General features: G+C 49.0%; 1 protein-coding gene and 1 pseudogene across 4 annotated transcripts; both read right to left on the bottom strand.

The window, feature by feature from the left end:
* Window positions 1-134: 134 nt before the first annotated feature.
* Window positions 135-607, bottom strand: LOC308501298 (large ribosomal subunit protein uL23-like; annotated as a pseudogene). The gene has a single exon. The product of its transcript is annotated as a large ribosomal subunit protein uL23-like (transcript).
* A 694-nt stretch (window positions 608-1301) lies between these two features.
* CASP9 (caspase 9) lies at window positions 1302-19722 on the bottom strand. Of its 3 annotated transcripts, none has more exons than XM_081057455.1 (9): window positions 19399-19722; window positions 15905-16211; window positions 13746-13780; window positions 12662-12832; window positions 12115-12204; window positions 10778-10925; window positions 5199-5378; window positions 4475-4584; window positions 1302-3426 (listed from the first exon to the last, which is right to left on the bottom strand). In XM_081057455.1, the coding sequence occupies exons 1-9, from the start codon at window positions 19528-19530 to the stop codon at window positions 3337-3339; spliced, it is 1263 nt and encodes a 420-aa protein (XP_080913581.1). In that variant the 5' UTR covers window positions 19531-19722; the 3' UTR covers window positions 1302-3336. The 3 variants fall into 3 exon arrangements, with proteins under 3 accessions (XP_080913581.1, XP_080913582.1, XP_080913583.1); XM_081057456.1 differs by having other exon boundaries at window positions 19137-19641; XM_081057457.1 differs by lacking the exon at window positions 12662-12832 and having other exon boundaries at window positions 19399-19650.
* Between the last annotated feature and the right edge of the window lie 125 nt (window positions 19723-19847).

Raw genomic sequence — 19847 nt, 5'->3', positions numbered from 1 at the left:
AGGAGAGAGTGGCTATTCATTTGAAGGGTTTGTTTTTTGTTTTGTTTTTGGTAAATTGGAAGAAAGCCACGATTCCTTTTTTTTTTTTTGCAGTGAAAAACGTTTGTATTTAGAATTAGCCAGCTGGACTCAGGTTAGATGATCCCAATTTTGTTGGCAACATCCAAAGCATCGTAGTCAGGAGCCAGTCGAACATATGCCTTCTTCTCTCCATCAGGCCTGATCAGGGTGCGGACAGTGGCCACGTCAATGTCATAGAGCTTCTTCACAGCCTGTTTGATCTGGTGCTTGTTGGCCTTGATGTCCACAATGAACACAAGTGTGTTGTTGTCTTCTATCTTCTTCATGGCCGACTCGGTAGTCAGGGGGAATTTGATGATAGCATAGTGGTCACGCTTGTTTCTCCTGGGAGCGCTCTTCCGAGGATATTTAGGGGCTGCCTTCGGAGCCGCAGTGTCTTGGGCCTTTGGAAGGTGGGTGATGTCCGGATTTTCTTTTTTTTGTGGCTGTGGACTCCTTTTAGGACTGCTTTCTTTGCCTTCAAAGCCTTCGCTTTGGCTTCGGCTTTGGGAAGGGCAGGGGCTTTCTTCTTCGTTTTCGGCGCCATCTTCACGATTCCATTTTGACAGAGGAAAATGTGAGTCTGGCTTTTGAAGGGTCGCCAGCATTTCAAAGGAGCCTGGCCCAAGACTGACTGGATGTAAGGGTGCTTAGGGGCCTTTCCCCAGACAATTCCTAGGATCTTTTTCCAGCCTCAGCTGCTGCGTGAGTCATGGTGCAGCTGGCCCTGGCAACACCGTGAGGGCCCAAACAGGGGACGGGGCGATTGTCCCGATGTTTTGTCCTAGCATCAGCTGTTTCCAGCCAAAGACACAAGCGCAACAGAGTATGCCACAGCTGAAAGCATGGCCAGATGTCAAGGGGACCCCTGGGAAGAGCAAGCTTCACAAGGCAGCTAGGCAGGGGCTGTGCGTTCTGGGGACAGTACCAAGGCAGGCCCATATGCCTGGTGATGGGTTCCAGGAATGGCAGAGCCAAGCAACCAGCTGTCCTCTGGTGGAGGCGGCCCCGGCAGCTGCAATGGGCAAGTGAAACCCCGCCGTGGTCTCAGCCCAGGGGCATGCCAGGAGTCCCACACAGGTGCTTGGGAACACCTGCCCAGACAAACCCAGAGAGGTGACAAGTCAAGGTCAGGAAGTTGCCAGCAAAAGACTTGAGCAAGGTGACAGGTGGAGACAGGTGGCCAAAGACATTCATCCTCTCAACAAATGTTCACTGAATGACAGTAACACATGGATCTTCAGCACTCATAATTTTTTAATTTTTATATTAGATTACACTCTGTAAAAACATGAATATAGGAGTATATCAAGTAATAACGCATAAGACCCCCCCCTGTTGTACATCTCCAATTCCACCCCCCCAGAGCTAGTCACCATTATCATTTTCTGGAGATTTTATTTATGACATATATACACACCGTCTTCTAGTCAAAAATAGAATTTTATGCTTCATTGCTCTGCAACTTAGTTTTTTCACTTAACACCACTTCACATTTTACATGTGAGCACATATATTTATGGCACTTTCGAACAGCTACATAACATTCCATAGTATGAATATAATGAATGAACCTTTTATGTAGTTCCTGTTTCCCACACTCACGCTGCCGCCATCAACATCCTGGGACATAAACATTCTCGTGCGTTGGTTGAGTATGTGCTACAGAGATCCAGCAGCATCTCTGGACCATGGAGCTGGCGTTAAAATGTGTAAGAGAACACTGCTAACCAGCCCCGCCCACAGTGCATAATAGCGCCATGTAAACAGCAGTGTTTGTTAACAATTTCAGGGATGTCAAACTCTTGGGAGAAACAAATGAAATCCAAGTCTGCCCATCCACACATGCAGTATATAATTTGTAGTTGCTCTAGCAGGTCCGTGAAAAGCTGTGATTACATCGTTTTCCCCTGAACACCATCAGAGCTGCACAGGGTGGCTGTTTCATTGCAGGCGCCTCTGATGGACACAAGCAGCAAGGACCCTGGAAGGAGAAAGGTGGGGACACTGCCAAGCACAGGTCTCCATTCTGCTAGGTTAACCGGGTTCTTTTCTTGTTATGTGTCCTGCAGGTGATGGCAAATAACTAACCCCCAGAAGTCCCCAGGACTGTTTCAGACTTGGAAAGGTCCCAGAAGGAAAATAAAGTGACAACTCCATGAATCACATCTGGGTGACAGTCTTATTAGTGAACTATCCTCACATCTGGGGCTCTAAAAGCAAGAAAGGCCAGGGGTCAGGACAGCCTCAAAGACCTCAAGGTCAGGGCCATCTCTGGGGAAGCCCAACATGTCACTGTCACATAGCACAGTCACCCTGCAGTGCGGGGCCTTCAGCCAGGAAGGCACCTGGACACACAGGCTGCACTGAGAATACCCAGGTCTGGCCAGGTCTCTCCCCCGGCTAACTGTTCCCCTGGACAAGCAACGTGACCTCCCTGAGCACGTGGTTCCCTCTCCAGTCACCTTCCTGGGAGGTGAGGGTCAAATGAAATGAGACCGGGAAATGTTTAGGAAAAAGCAAAAGTCTCCTTTATAAGGAAGAACAAAGAGTCGAAGCGAAATGGGGATGGGGGGAGAATAGGAAAACGAAAGTTCATATTCACCTCAGATGTTTTTAAAGAACACTGCAATACAGGAAACATTAATAGTTTTTAAGACTTCATTTAACATTCACAGATTCCAACTGTTCAGGCTCCAGTAGCCCCAAACTTGCTGATCTTAGAGAGACGCTGGTTGGTGTATAGCTAAAAACGTTCCCATACTTCGGTGGTTCTCAAGTGGGGCCCAGCCAGGGATATTTGGCAATGTCTGAAGACATTTTTAGCTGTCACTATTCAGGGAGGGGGCTACTGGCATGTGGGTAGAGGCCAGAGCTGCTTCTAGACCTCCTACAGTGCACAGGACAGTCTCACAACAAAGGATTATCTGGCCCCAAGTGTCAGTGCTGCCAACATTGAAAAGCCCTGCTCTAGAGAAAAATGCAAAGATCACAGGCCACGGCCATCAGCCAGGGAACCAGCCACTGGTGAAAAGCCATGTGTTGTCCACGGCATTCTTCAGCTCCTCTTCCTCCATCACTGGTCCTTTGTCCCCAGTTTGGAAGCTGCTAAGAGCCTGTCTGCTGCCAGTGGGGAAAGAGCAGACCCTCAGCGGGCTACAAAATCCTTCAGTGTGTGACAGCCGTAGCTGAAGGAAAGCCCAGGCCTCAGCGCCGGGCCTGGAGCATGAAGGTTTTGGGGTGAAATGTAAGACAGGATGAGGGGCCCTCGGTTCATTAAGTTTTAAAGAAAAGTTTTTTCCGGAGGAAATTAAAACAACCAGGAATCTGTTTGTAAATCCCTTTCTCCGAAACAGCATTAGCGACCTGTGAAAACATAACCACCAGGAGGTCTGTGAGTTTTATTGATCGAAGTAAGAATCCCTTCTATTTCTATTAGGTTGGTGCAAAAGTAATTGCAGTTTTTGCAACTTGTAAACCGCAATTACTTTTGCACCAACCTAACAGAATTGAAGAGGGGGTGGGGGGAATGTCCCCTGAATAAGTATTTTAAATGGCTCTACCTGCAGCTCCTTGGGATGGGGCAGCGGGGTTAAAAGACAAACACTGCAACCATAAGTTTAGAAAACTCAATTCAAAATTTCAAAATTCAAAAATTCACAAAATTTGAATCAGATTGAAAGGTCTGCTGGGAGAAAAGTTGAGAGAAGCGATGGGACGGGGAGCTGAGTGCACTGCTTGGCCCCGACGAACCCTTCTCCCCACCCTGCAGGGCCCCAGGCGGACACTGAGGGTCACCTGCCAGGGCCATGGTGCATGGTGGCCTTGCACTTGGCTTTTCTCCTCCGCTCCACTGAGCAAAGCAGAGCCAGAGTCTACTCAGGAGAAAGGAGTGGTCCCAGGCCTTACAGCCCCTTGTCATGGCACAAAGTGCCTGGGCAGAGCCAGAGGGGCCCATGTGTGCTCTGGGATCTCACTGAGGCTGGAGCCCTATCGGGCCATCCCTCTGTTCTCTGAGGCCTCCCAAGGAGGGGACATACTAAGGAGGATACACAATTGCTGAGGGTCAAGAGTAGATGACCAGGGTGAAGGGTGCAGGGACAGGGCCACCACATGCCTTCAGGGGTGCGATGCTCTGTCCATTGAGCCATCCAACCCTGGTCAGTGGGGGGGAGCGGGAGGTGTCAGCCTGGGGATCCCAGAGCAACAGTGGAAGGCAGCCCTTGGAATAAGGGGCAAATGTCACCGCAGGCAGTAACATCTTACGGACTCGTAGCAAGCCATTGCGCAGAAGCAGACGGGATTTCACCATCTTTTACCTGTGGTCTACCTGCTCCCCCCACCACCCCGCCCTATGGAGGACATACTGCCCCTCCCAGCAGCCTCCCTCTCCTTGGAGGAAGGCACCGCTCACCCTGAGCAGGAGGCTCTGCAGGTCTTCAGAGTGAGCCCACTGCTCAAAAACTCTATCCAGGGTCTCGATGTACCAGGAGCCACTGTTGGGATCCCTCCAGGAGACAAAACCTTGGGAAAGAGAAAGGCTGAAGTTTGTTGGGAGAGCCACCCCCTCCCCACGCATGCAGGCAGGGGCCACCTCCGGACTCTGACCCATTTACACCTCCAGCAGAACAGCCCACATCTCTGCACTCTGTCCCACTCGTGATCTTATTTCATCCTCACCACCACCTAGTGACGTTGGTTATGATTCCCGTTTTCCCAACTAGGAAACCAAGGCTTGGAGAAGTCAAGTGACTCCCCTGAGGGACAAGAAAGGAAGGACACTAATAGCTGTCACACCTGCTACGTGCCAGGCACTGCACTCTGTGATCTGCCAGCCACCTTGTTAATCCCATGACAACCCGAGGTATGATTACTATTCCCATTTTAAAGATGAGAAAACTGAGGCAAGACTAGGCTGAGGGCGAGGCACACACACCCGACGGTGTGAGCCTCCATAAATTTTGCATCCTAGACGCCTTGCCTGCCCTGCCCTGGGCTGAGGCTTAGAGAGGTGCAGCAACTTGCTCAGGGTCACACAGGTGGCAAGAGGCAGAACCAAGACTCACATCCAGGTCTTTTCTTTTACAACACCGTTGCTTTTAGGGCAGATGCGGGGACCCACCGCCTAATGCACTCACCTGGGAAGGTGGAGTAGGACACAAAGATGTCACTGGGTGTGGGCAAACTAGACATGGCATCTGGCTGGTCACAGTTGCCTGGGTTGTCCTGGAATGGAGCAGCGTCTGACTCGGGATTACTGCCAGGGGCCCTGTCCTCAGAGGAAGTAGAGGCCACCTCAAACCCAGGGTCTTTCTGCTCTGTAGGAAGCAGAAACAGACACCACTTGTCACGGAAACACACAGACCGGAGCTCCTGCTCCATGCAGCCTGTCCCCAACCCAAGCCTGCCTGATTCCCTCTGGAGCCAGGGTGCCGTGCTGGGCAAACACATAGGAAACCGAAATAGAAGTTTTACTTTTTTCTACAACGAAAGTTTTATACACCCATTAAGTAAAATGTGTGTGGGGGGGGGGAGGGTAGGGGAGAAGTGTAGAAATTTAAAAAACAGCTATAAAAATTTACAAAATATATACCCAAAAGAACTGACAACAGGTGTCCACAAATGTTCACAGCAGCATTACTCACAACAGGCAAAAGGTGGAAACAACCCAAGTGTCCATCAACAGATGAATGGATAAACAAAATGTGGTATAGACATCCAATGGCATATTCCTCAGGCTTAAAATGGAATAAAGTAACTGATACATAATACATGTGGATGAACCTTGAAAGCATGCTAAGTGAAAGAAGCCAGAAACAAAAGACCTCATAATATGATTCCATTTACATGAACTATCCAGAATAGGCAAATCCATTGAGAAGAAAGCAAGTTGTTGGGGCTGGCAGGAGGCAGGAATGGAGAGTAACTCCTAATGGGATGGAGTTCTTTTTGGGGTGATGAAAATATTCTGGAATAAAACAGTGTGATGGTTGCACAAGGTAAATGTACTTAATGTCGCTGAACTGTACACTTTAAAATGGCAAATTTTATGTCATTAAAAAACAAGTCACATTATTCAGCCTTAAAAAGGAAGGAAATTCTGATACATGTTACAACAGAGATGAGCCTTGAGGACATTATGCTCAGTGAAATAAGCCAGACACGGAAAGGAGCCGAAAGTGGTCCAATTCATAGAGACAGAAAATGGAATGGTGGTTACTAAGGGCTGGGGTGGGGGTGGGTAGTTGGTGTTTCACAGGGACAGAGTTTCAGTGTTGCAAAATGAAAAGTGCGCTGGAGATGGATGGTGGTGATGGTGGCACAAGGTGAATGTACTTAATGCCACTGAGCTACACACTTAAAAATGGTTAAGATGGCAAATTTTATGTGCATGGTATGTACCGCAACATTTTTCAATTTTTGAATAATTACCAAAAGAGGAAAAAGAACGAAAAAAGAGAAACAAGAAAGAAAAAAAATTACCAAAAAAGGTCACCGAATAGCATATAAAATATGACCCATTTGGCATATAGATCATAAATAAAAAGATAGGAAAGAGAGAGAAGAAAAAAAAAATCTGGAAGAAAACACACCAATTGTTGCCAGTCGCTACCTTTGAGGTACAAGCCTGGGAGTAGGGATGACAGAGGACTTTTACTTTTTTACCTTTTTATACCTCTGAAGTCTTTGATCTTTTTGTATGTTCTTTGAATGAGCATGAACCACTTTTCATCCCATCAGTTTACAGGGGTCACTTTGTAATCGGCTGTTTTAAACACTGATGGCCTCCACCACACCACACATTACATCTCAACATAATGATTCAAAAACAAAACATAGCCCAGCCATGTTGGCAGCACCCAAAGACAATCAGGGCTAACCGTCTCGGCTCTCTTTGCAGTCGTTGGTCGATTTTTTACCTGGTGATTCGCAGGTTCAACTAATCGTGCTTTATTCCCCAGTCACAACATCACGAGGATTTTCCTTCTTTAAAATCATGGTTTATGACACAGATGAAGACACATACACATATGGGGTCCCCCTGGGGTACAGAGCACCAACACAGGCACTGAGGAAGATGTAAAGTAAGAAGACGGGGTCCTCTGTCTAGAGAGCTAAACGCCCAAACTGAAAACACATGCATTGAGACTTGGACAGAAATTTTTTAAAAAACTGTATAAAACTCACCTTTTGGGGAGCATTGGGCGGTGGGGATAGGAATATAGTTGCGGAAGTTTCCACTATTATCACACAGTGCTCCCTTTAAGACAACCGAGGGGAGAAAAATTGCCATTCTTGGCTTCTGTCTTACAAATACCACATAAGGTGGATCTTCTGTGTGATTCTGCCTTATCCTATCTTACCCTCAGCTGCTGGAAAAGCACAAGCCAAACTTGCAAGCCGCCTCTGCAAGCAGGCAGGACCTCGCAGAACGCATTTCTAGATTCCAAACTTATTCTTCCTCGCAGCTCCTCTATTTTGTTCTGTGTCATTTGTATTTCTGAAGCTATCGCAAATCCTCTTACGGGAATCAAAGAAAGCATCACGTCATAGGTAACAGTATCCATGGAGAAGCTTACAGCTTCTGACCCAATAATATCTTAAGGAAATAATTCAGGTGGAGCCAAAGCGCTCTATATAAAGACATTTGTGGTCATGTGAGCCAAAAATTGGATTATCACCTAAATGGCTTACATGAGGGAAGTGGTTTAGTAAGGGATTGCATATCACTGAAATGGAAGAGTATAAAGCCATTTGAACTAGTGATGACGAAGACTGTGGAGATGTGGGGAAAGGCGTAAGGGATAATGTTAGATGAGTGAAGCAGACTGAGCCCGTGAGCCAAGAGCCAAAGGTAAAAGCCAAAAATAAGATGGCTGTGTCGGCCTCGCAGGTGTCTGCATGACTTTAAGTTGTCATATTTTCTGTCCTTTCAGTTGTAAAATCCAAACTCCCAAAGCAGTGGAAGGCCTGGAAAACACAGGGGTCAGAGCAGAATGGGAGCCACACGCAGCTCAACTGCAGAGCGATGGGGGTGGCGATGCTGCAGGTGTCCCAGGTGAGTTCCTCGGAGCAGAGCTCCCTGCAGGGTACAACGGGCCACTCCGCAAAGAAGGCAGCTAAAAAGAGCTTCGGTAAAAACAAGCAGAGGGCAGAGTGGCCCAGAGTGTTCCTTCTGGAGCAGGGGACTGGGACCCAGGCTCCGATGTGAAAAAGGAGAACAGTCCAGTGGGAGAAAAGGCACCCGGCAGACAGGCCCATGGGCAGGAGAGCAGGCATCTGTGGTGGGAAACAGCCAGGAAGGAGGGAGGTTCACCCAGGGAAGCTGGGGTCCCATCTTCAGGACACAGAGACAGTTCTGGCAACCCCATAATAATCCCGACACCTACTGATCTCTCACCCCAGACAGCTGAAGCTCAGAAACTTGGTCATTTCTATTCTCACCGCTAATGTGCAGGGACCAGGATTTTGCCTTATATCTTTCTGCCTCTCAACCCCCCTGCTGTACTGCCTGGAGGCCCCCCAAGCCTGCAAAGGGGGCTTCGTAAATCTGTGAAAGCTGGACTATTCTATAGCTGACTTGTGTCACTGCTTCTGGTTGTTTTCTTGGTCAAGATTCTGGAATGTGCCCCACGTGTCTGGGGATGATTTGCAGTGGAACAGGGGAAGGGACCCGAGATGTGAGCATGGGACTACGGCTGGGTCCGCCTGGAGAGCTGGATCCTGAAGGGGGGAGGGGGCACTCCATTGGAGGAAGACCTAAGAACCGCCTAAGGAGACAGGGATGGACAGAGCGACTGCCTGTGAAAAACGGAGCAGAGACAATGGGATGTGAGAGGGGAATATGGCGACAAGAGAAAGAGTGGGTCAGACAGAATGCTAGCTGTGTCTTCATTCATGGGTCAGCCTCATCCTACAAATCTGACGCGAAGGCCTAGCTACATTTTCTACATGGCTTTGTTCTTAAAGCTCCTCGATAATTCAACACCGTTTGTGAGGCAGGACTAACTTCCCATAAGAATAAGTATACAGAGGGGAGAGGAGCTGTTCGCTCAGCACATAAATTCCACCACCACTGTCTCATACTGTCCTTCCTTCTGCCTTCCCAGCATGATCGCTAAAATTCTGAAGAGGGGTGACCCAAAATGAACAGCTTGGCCCAACAGAGGCCGCCCAGCTTTGGCCAAGACCATCACCACGCCATGTCACCTTGAATCATGCTACTTGTTCAATGACATTCCACACCAAAGTTACTGACTTAAGAGGTACGTGTTTCTGCCCTGGTGCCGTACTACCTCTTAATGAAGGGGTGGATGACCATGTTAGAGGACTTTAAAATGGTTTTAAACTGTAACAACAGTGAACTTTAAAATAGCAACATAAGAGACACCAAAATCCAGGGCAGACGTTCTGAGGCAGGTAAACCACAGGACACCCTGCCAGACACAGACAAAGACAGGGACATTTGGGTATTTCTGTCCTCAGCTGACGTGCCACCCTCCATGTGGCAACAGCATTAAACACAAGATCACACAGCCAGCTGGGGGCTAAGCAGGGACCGGATGGAACTCCAAAAGCAGCTATTAGGTTGGTGCAAAAGTACTTGCAGTTTAAAAGGTTAAAAAAAAAAAAAATTGCAAAAACCGCAATTACTTTTGCACCAACCTAATACATTCCAACTTTGGAATCTTGCTGTTCCCACTGAGTCATTTTGGTTTGTTTTTAAATGAAGGGAGTCTATGTTATTTCAAATTTTGCTCACAGCTATTTTTCTATGGTTTTGTTTCAAATTTAAATAATTAGAATCAACCTAAGATGCAACCATACCATGAGCTTTGAGACCAGCCGGGGACCCAGCTGTAGGGCAGACAGGCGCCGGGGACCCAGCTGTAGGGCAGACAGGCCTAGCCCTGACCTTGGGGATGAGGCCATGTTAGTACAAGGACAAAGTCCTGTGACAGGGAAGAACAGGAGCTGCATGTGCACAAGGGCTGGTTAATGCTGACTGTGCAAGGAAGTGGGTGTTGAGGGAAGACTTCCTGGAGGAGGTGACAATAAGTTGTCACCAGAAGGATGGATGAGGAAGAGTTGGCCAGGAGACAAGGCAGAGGAATGGCACATGGGAAGGCTGAGGAGCAAGCCAGAGCCCGTGACATCCTGGGAAAGCTGAGTGGTGCTGGAGCGAGCACAGCATTCCAGATTGGAGGAAGCGCAGTGGCCGGGACCAGATCACCCAGGGGCCCATAGGCCCCACCAATAAGCCCAAAACCACCACCAAGATCCTCTGTGCTGCTGAGAATGGATATGGCATGGGCACTAGGCCGGAAGACCAGCTAACTTGAACTTTCCCAGAAAGCTGGCCCCCCTTTCTCTTGGGTAGTGGAAAGGGGGTCTAGTTGATGGAGGTCAGGAGAATGATGGTAAAGAAAATGGAAGAGTTTTTTTCTTTCTCTTCCACGTTGTTTATTTCTGTCAAGTCTCTGGAGTTGAAGTTCCCAAAGTTACAAGAGTCCCTGCTGCTACAGCACTGTGAGATAAAGACTCTCACCTCCCAAGGCAAGACACAGCGGAGGCTGCTCTAGCCAGATGCAGGTGCTGCCATCCGAACCACTGTGACCCCTGGAAGACCCCTTGGACATGGTGAGGGGCTCGATGGAGAAGGAAGCCGCTCCGGCCCCCCTAGATTCACCTGCAGAGAGGCTGAGGGCCTGCTTACCTCCAACACAGGCCTGGATGAAAAAGAGCTTGGGCTTCCCTCCCAAGCTGGGGCAGTTGGTTCCGTTGAAGATGTTCACAATTCTCTCGACGGGCACAGGACACCCATCTGTGCCATAAATAGCCCCTGGGAACTGGCGGTGGCTGGCCTAGAAGACCAAGAATCCTGGTCACAAAACCAAGAAGTTGGGTAGGAATCCCTGTCCTGAGGCTTGGGGGAGGGGCGGCATGCATTACAGAGCAGGTTCATTCTGGACAAGCCCTGGGCAGCTTCTATTCCAGGGGTCTCAAAGTCCCACATGCCTACAGGGGCCAAGCCAGCCTAATGAGAGTGCCAGCCAGCTTCTTCTGGATCCATGGCTCTCCAAGTGAGGTCCCTGGGCAACCAGCATATGCATCACGTGTGACTTGTAAGACACGCAAACTCCTGGGCCCCACCCAAACCTCCTAAATCCATCACCCTGAGAGTAGAGACCAGCAGTCGGGTCCTTCAGGTACCTCTGATGCTGCTAAACATTGAGAACCCCTGCTCTAGATGGAGTCCTCTCCAACGTTACGTGTATGGCTCTGCATGAAGAGGTCTGGGGTAGGGCCCCAGAGCCTGCCCTCTCACAAGCTGCTGGGTGATGCCCATGCTGCCCGTCCAGGGGCCACACTGGGAAGGATCTAAGGGGCAGGCCCTGCCCAGCTGCAGGCCGCACAACATGCTCTGTGAAGATGCTGGCCTGCTAAGGCGAGGCCTTTGTGGTTTTTCATGAGAAGCTAGAAATCCTGATTTTTCTGTGAAAGCTGGCTGCCATTTTTGAAAATGCTACCTGTAACCCAGAGGGGGAGTACAGGACCCCAGCTTGTAACCTCTGATCTGTCCAACTCTCAACTTACAAGATGAGGAAACTGAGGACGAGGAAGGGGAAAAAAGTTGGCCACAATGTCCCAGCACACTCGTGGCTGAGCCCAGAGTGTCCTGACTCCCAGCCAGTGGCAAAGGGCCCAGAACAACACCCAGCAGGACCGAGGCAGGAGCTGGGAGCTCTTCTGTGCTGTGCCGGCTCTGAACAAGGCTCTGAACAAAATCTGGGGGAAGGAGCTTTGTGAGCAGCTTGTTTCCTCCCTGCCTCTCCCAGAGATGGCTTCTCCCAGGAACACCCAACCCAGGAGGAGCATCCAACTCCTCCGAGAGCCAGGTGGCTCCCAAGAAAACAACAGGAGGTAGACGCGACCCCAAGGCTCTACCCATAAAGCCACGGGTAACTTGGACACAGGAAGGAATGGGGCTCCCGCACAGCCTCTCGCTGCAGCCTTTCTGGGGCACCTGCCCCAGGAGCTGAGACCTCCTACCTCACAACCGTGAGAGAGGATGACCGTCACACAGCAGTCCAGAGCGCCATGGTCTCGTCGGGCCAGCTCCATCAAAGCCTGGACCATTTGCTACAAGAGAAGGTTACATGTGAGCTGGAACTTTGACAGACCAGATTCCCCTCCTGGGCCCACCTGAAAGCCTAGGAGCACGTTCCCTCCTCCCAGGGCCAATACTGAAGGTATGGCAGACTTAACGGTCTCAAGTCACCGTTCTTGGGGAAAAGGTACTATGCTTGGGCACTATTCATTTAATCCTCACGACAACCCTGGGAGATGAGGACTATTCTTATTGCCTGAAAAAGGACACTAAGGCTCAGGGGTCACACGGCAGGGAGAAGGAGTGCCAGTCCTCCACCCAGGTCTGTCTGAATCTGAAGTTCAAACTGGTAACCACTGAACCACGCTGCCTCTAATGGTCCTACAGACCTATGGGCTCGTCTTAGGGAGTCACTTGCTTTTGGGGTCTTTCATAGGACAGTGTTCCACCCTGGCCTCCACCCCACATCTCCACAGACAGCGCTCACACCTTGCTAGTCAGGTTGCACTTCACTTCCACCATGAAATGTAGCAAGCGGAAACGTTGCGTCAGCTTCTCACAGTCGACATTGGAGCCCAAGCGAGTGCTGAGCCCCAAGCTGAAGTTCACATTGTTGATAATGAGGCAATAGCCACAGGGGTCTGCGTTCAGGACGTATGCCTGCCCAAGCACAGGAACCAACGTAAACCAGGGCTTCCCTGCACTCCTCAGGAGGGAAGGCGACCCACTGGTTTTCACTCGTGGGGTTGACAGTCTGGAGGGATAAGACAGGAAATGGGGTCTGCCCTCCCACTGAAGGAGTAACAGGGTCTACACCCAGCATGGCAGGGCAGGAGCAAAGACTGCAAACCAGACTGGGGTGAGCCCGAGCTGTGTGATGTACGAATAGCTAAACGTGGGAGAAGAGATTAGCTCCCATCACAGTACTCAAGAATGGGAACTGCTAGCTTAGAAATCTAGCAACCATAGATATTCACCCCAAAAGGACCTTATAGACCATCTAGTCCAGGGGAGCACCTGAGTCATGTGGGCAGCTCTGTTGGCAGACTCATGCCCAGACCTACCATCAGAACGTTGACAGTTCCCTTGTAATTCTCATATCAGTCTGTTCTTTTTGTTCATGGTACTTCACACTATTTATATGTATATATTTCTTTGTGTAATGAGCCTCTGCTAGGTTGATGGCTTCAAGAGCAGGGGACTAGGGGACTAGAAACATGAGTGGTCTGTTCCCAGGTATCCCAACACAGAACCCAGGGCTGTCACAGAAGTCACACACAAAAATGCTGTGAATGAGAGAGTGAGTAGCTAGGTCTGGGGTGGGTGCCACAGCTGATTCTGATGCCCACCCCTCATTAGGTCTGACCCCCTGACTTCACAGATGAGGAAAGAGCAGGGTTGACAATCTGCTGCAGTATGAACTGTGCTGGAGTCAGGGAGCTGTAGAGGGCCTGGGCCTGGGACCCTCTCTCCAGCTGGGCTGGGTTCCCTGGGTTCCCTGGGTTCCCTGGGGAGTGGAGAGCCGAAGGGCCCAAAGCCAAGACAACTGGCCCCAAATCATCTGAAGACTCACCACATCGGCGTTTCCCCTCAATTCCCTCTGAGCACCTGGAAAGAGAAAGAAAGAGGGAAAACATGAATGTCAGGGTCTAACAGGGCAGGAGCAAGGGACTATGTGAGGACACCCCCCACAGAAACATAGGAGTGGGAACTTGGGAACCTTCAGACACTGCTGGTGGGAGACAAGGGACAAAGCCACCTTGGAGAACTGTTTCTAATAATTAAACACACACCTACCCTTTGACCAGCAATTCCACTCCCAGGTGTACACCCAAAAGAAATGGGCACAAAAAGACTTGGCCTCCAATGTTCACTGAAGCCTTAACAATAATGCCGCAAACTAGAAACAACCCAAACATCCGTCAACAGTCGATGGAGAAACAAACCGCAATATAGCCGTACAATGGAACACCACACAGCCTAAAAAGGAATGAGCTACTGACTGATACATGCAACACCAAATAACCTCAAAAACATTATGCCTAGTAAAAAAACAAACAAACAAACAAAAAAGCCAGAAAAGTAATTATGTATGGTGCAATTTCATTTAAGTGAAATCCTAGAACAGAAGGGTGAAAGGGGAGCTCCAGGAAAGTAGATGCTCCCACTCTGTGGAACCCATGGGGCCCAACACACAGTAGGTCCTCAGGAAATATTTGCAGAATGAATAAGGGAGTAAAATTGTCATTTTTCCTTCAATGTCAAACGTTTTCATTTCAATTAGCTAGAAGTCAACTAGCCACCAGCCTTAAAGGTCATGGGGAATTTTTTTCTTTTTTAAGCAAAGAGAACATGGTGGCTACCTCCATGTCATGTTGTTCCATGTCACTTATGTGCCAATGATGGTGACATTCATTGCTCAGAGCACGCCTAAACCCCTTGTTGGAACTATTCTCTCGTCAATGTAAAAGTCATGGCAGAAAAGCATTCACATCCCGTTTTAAAAAAAAGAAATGGTTTTCCTTAGCCTGAAGACTTCAATTAGTCCACAGGCTTAATTCTGAAACGATTGCTCATTTTCAAACTTTTACTGTACCCTAAAAAATATAACCATTATCCACTACTGAGGAATTTATTCATTTCCCAAATTAGCAATAATGATCCACACTATGAGAAAGTGACATCAGAATGGCAGCCTAAGAATTTTCTACAGCCTTTTCCCACAAAGAACACCGACTTTGACAATCGCCCACAGACCAGCATGCCTTTGTAGAAGTCCAGGAATCTAGTGGAGAAGATCTAGGACACTGCGGATGCAAAAAATAAAAAATAAAATAAAATAAAATAAAATAAAATAAAAATAAAATAAAATAAAATAAAATAATAAAATAAAATAAAATAAATAAAATAAAATAAATAAAATAAAATAAAATAAAAATAAAATAAAAAAATAAAATAAAAATAAAAAATAAAATAAAATAAAAAATAAAATAATAAAATAAAATAAAATAAAAATAAAATAAAATAAAAATAAAATAAAATAAAATAAAAATAAAATAATAAAATAAAATAAAAATCCAAATCAGATGCACTGAAGAAGCCAGTCAGCAAAGATTGGATGAGGTAAGGCTTCTTCAAATGCAAAGACAGCAACACAAGACTTCAAGGAACACGAAAAATCAAGAAACATGACTCCACCAAAGGAACACAATAGTTTTCCAGTATTCGACCCCAAAGAAATGGAAATATGAGCTCTGTCCAATAACGAATTAAAAATCATTGTTTAAAGGAAGCTCAGTTAGCTACAACAGAAAGATAACTCAACAAAATTGGGAAAACAATACACAAACAAAATGAGAATTTTAAAAGAGAGGTAGAAATCATAAAACAGAACCAAACAGAGAAATGCTGGAGCTGTGGAATACAATGAATAAAATGAAAAACTGCAATAGAGAGCATCAATATCAGACTTGATTGCACAAAAGAAAAGAATCTGTGAAGTAGAAGACATTTGAAATTACCCATTCAGAAGAGAACACTTGCTTTTCAGAGGAGGGGCTGCCAAAATTAAATCTCCTGAAGGGCTACCAGAATATTCCACCCATCCCCTATGAGTACTCAGAAAGACAATACCAAAATTAAATTCTGAATTTCAGTCTGCCCAGCTGTACCAATGGTCATTTCCCAGTGACCACTCGTTATGCTCACCCACCAATCACTCTCGGTACTCACGGACATCACCGAATCCTCCAGAACCAATGTCCTCTGGCCTGGGCACCTCTGGTCTGAGAACCTCTGGCTTGAGCTTGGCCGGCCAGAGCTCCTCTGGCCCCAGCACCACTGGAGTGAGTTTTCCTGGGATTGGCTTTGATGGATACTGCTTCGCTGCCGGGCTGCTGGTTCTCAGCAATGAAGCCAGGCTGGTCTGGCCTGTATCCTCTAAGCAGGAGATGAACAAAGGAAGGGCCCGCCTCCCTCGAGTCTCCAGATCTATGACCAGCTGCCTGGCTTGATCAGGCCGAGACCCAGAGCCTGCATGCTGTTTGGAAAGAAAGACATGGAACTATTACTAATGCACTTTCCTGTGATGCTCACCTCATCCCTCCACTTCCCTTATAACACAAATCTAAACAGTCAGGCACGTGAGCAAAAATTGAGATTGCCTTTGCGTATCCATTCAGTATTTTGGAGGCATCTACTATGTGGCCAGCGCTGTGCTAAGGGCTGACAATACAGCAGCAAACAGCCTCAGTTCTCAAGGGGCAAACGACGGGTGGGGAATGAAACAGACACATCAATAATGACACAACAAGGAGAGATGTGCTGCAGGGAAAGCACATGGGACTAGGCAGGTACACAGGCACCTGAAAAGCCCTGGGGGTCAGAGGGTTCCAAGAGGGGATCTTAGCTGAGGCCCCAGGGAACATTAGGAAATGAATAGTGAATTCCAAGAAATGAGAAATGTTAGTTGGGGGTGGGGAACAGGAGTGAGGGAGGAGGCATTTGTGTGGTCCTGCCAAGAAAGCTGTGAGAAGCCACTAAAGAGTTCTAAGGGGGTGACAGAGTCAGATCTGCCTTTTAGGAATTATCCTGGGGGGCAAGGTGGACAATTAAAGGGAGTAAAGCCATAGCCAGGTCAGGTGGCAGCAAAAATGGTGTAGGTGGAATATAGAGAAGTGAGAGGACAGACCAGAGAAACAAGGAGGGAGAATCTACAGGACTTGGCCGTTGATTGGGTGGCCTGTGAAGGAGAAATGGTCATGGTCAAGACTGACAGGTGTGGGGATGGTGGGGCCTGTCACTGAGACAGAGAGCAGGGTGGAAGCAGAAAGAAGATGCTGGTTAACTGCTGGCTGTCCGTTGAGACCCAGCACTGGGCCAAGTTCCTCAGGAAGCACAGGAGTAAGACACCACCCTATCCTCAAATATCCTACAGCAGCACTGTCCAAGGGAACTTTTCAAGATGAGGGAAATGTCCTTTATCTGTGCAGTCCAATAGGGCTGTCCAACCAGCCACGTGCGGCTACTGAGCACTTGGGTCCTATGACTGGGGAACTGAATGTTTTATTTTGTTTAATCTTAATTACTTCAGGTTTACATTGAAATAGCCACATGTGGCTAATGGCTACTATATTGAACAGCACAGACCTATATATATAGTGTCACTGAGAAGATAATTCTCACTAGAAAAACAGTTAGGTACATGTCTACTTCTCTACAAATAGATTGTGGTGTTTGGATTTCTCTCAACAGTTACTCAACCCGCACAACAAGGCAGACACTTGTTACATGCATCATTTTATTTAGCCCCCCTCAACAACCTTCAATTACAATGATCCCCACTTTCAGGAAGAGGGAAACTGAGTCACAGAAAAGTGTTGCAACTTGTTAATATATAACAAAGCCAGGATGAGGGCCCGGATCCACGTGGTTCCAAAGTCTTATGTGTTTATCAGCCAAACCAGTGTGGTGAAAGGGCGGCCTGTTGTTCACACAGCGTTCTTTAAAAATTCTGAATTGTTACTAACATTTAAAGTCAGAGACTTTGACATCAAAATCATGATTTCCAGCTTCTCTTTAAAGACATGCAAAGTCTGGCAACACCAGCCCAGCATTCTGGCATGACTGTTACCGGTGCAGAGGTCCTTGCCCCTCTTGGGAGAGAAATCAAGAGACTGGGCGTAACAGTTTTGCAGACAAAAAGGTTTATTAAAGCAAAAGCTTGCCGCATTGAGGGAGCACACCTCGAAAGAGAATGGGTGTGGCTCACCCAGGTTTATAGGCACAGTGGCTTTATGGGCTCTTGGGGTTGGGGGCCATTCCTTCCTCTTTCCCTTCTCCCTCCCCAAAGTATATTGAGGCTGGTCCAACACTGCTGCGAGGCCAGAGCAATGGAACTCCCATCTCATTAGCATCTTAAATCTGCACCTAGGGGAATGTTTTTTACCATGATAATGAGGAAAAGTTAACAACTATAGGACAGCTCTTTCAATCAATGTGCTTGTGACTAGAAACTTTCCCTGGACCACTTATCTCTCCTGCAATTACGGTATCGTTTCTTATAGGCCTGGGGATGTGGTTCAAGATTGTTCTCCCCAGCTGCAGGCGTGGCTAGGGCTACTGTGACCACCTACCTGACGCCCGGCCATATAACAGAGACAGAGAGCAGGGCAGGAGCAGGAAGAAAGAAGGAGCTGGAGGTGGAGCTGGAGGGCAGGGCAGAGACTGCCTGCTGTAGTGCCCACGCATTGGGCATGTGAATGGGTGACCACTGTGGATGTAAGGCAAGGATATGGTCTCAAACCATTTCCACCACTCAGTATAGGCCACACAACAGGTGCTCAAAAGGCTTCTTTTAATACTAGGCATTGCTAATTTTCCAGACGACACTTGTCCTATTCAAGACTTCCTCACTGGGTCAGGCCAAGCTCCTGGGTGATGCAGAAACTGGACACTCGGCCTGTAAGCAGTCCCCAGGACACCGGCCAGGGGCCTCCAGGAAGCCACACCCACCCACTGCACCCCCAGGGTAGGAAATGCCCCCTGAACCGGCCTCACCTCACAGGCCTGCGGTAAGGGTCAACTAAGACAAAGATATGCAAGTGCTTTTAAAGAGAACCTCCAAGGTGTGACGTTATTGTGCCCTCCATTACCTGCATTAAACCGTTCATCTCCAAAACCCCTTACAAAACATAAACTTAGGTTTTATGTGAGGGGCTGGCCAAGGAGGCCATGTGTTGAGTGAGCCCTTACTCTGTGCCTGACACTCCCCCGTTTCACGTCCGTTATCACATTTAGCCCTCAGGACAATACTACCGTTGTCCCCGTTTCGCGGCCCAGGAAACTGGCTCAGAGAGTACAAGTGACTCGTCCAAGGACAGGGAGCCAGGCAGTCGGAGGCCCCGGACCTCCGCGCTAGAGGAGGAAAACACACCCGCGCCTCCTCGCCGGCAGCAGCACAGACCTGCACGTGGGGGCGCAGGGCGCGGCATGGCTTCAGCAAGCCCTCGGGTCGGTGACTGGGATTGTTTGGGTCGGCGGGCATTCAGTGGGCTGGCCGCCGTGCGGGAAATCGGGGTCCCCACACAGTCGTGCCCAAAAGGGGGTGGGTCCTGGGTGGTACGGCTAGGAGAGGAAGAAGTGGGAGCTCCGCCAGCAAGTTACGTTGTAACACAAGTCTGCGCGCGAGGCGGGAAGCCGGGGGCGCCGGCTGGATGGGGGCGCACCTGGATGTCCTCGATCATGCCGGGCGTGAAGAGCTCGCGGCTCAGCAGAACGTCCCAGAGAGGGGCCACCTGCAGCTCGCTGACCAGCCGCACCCGGCACCGCCGCAGGAGCTGCCGGTCAGCGTCGTCCATGGCGAGCAGACGGCGGGGACACCGGCCGCCTCCGGCCGCTTCCGGGCCACGCCACCGCGCCCAGCCTGCTCCCCAGGACCCGCCCGGCGACCAGCCACCGCGCTGCGCTCCACCCCCGAGTCTTCCTCACCCCCAGGGTCCGACTCCCGGGCCAGGCCACTTCCGGCCCCTTTGGCTCCGCCTCTGAGCCCTGCCCAGCCCCCAGGACCCAGCCCCGCGGCACCGCCCCCAGGACACACCCACTCGTCAACGCCCCGCCCCACGCCAACGCCCCGCCCCAGACACACCCTCGCGTCACTGACGCAGGCCCCTCGCCA

This window comes from Rhinolophus hipposideros, assembly GCF_964194185.1.
Source record: "Rhinolophus hipposideros genome assembly, chromosome: 8".
Classification (NCBI taxonomy): domain Eukaryota; kingdom Metazoa; phylum Chordata; class Mammalia; order Chiroptera; family Rhinolophidae; genus Rhinolophus; species Rhinolophus hipposideros.
This window is presented reverse-complemented; position numbering and strand designations above follow the sequence as displayed.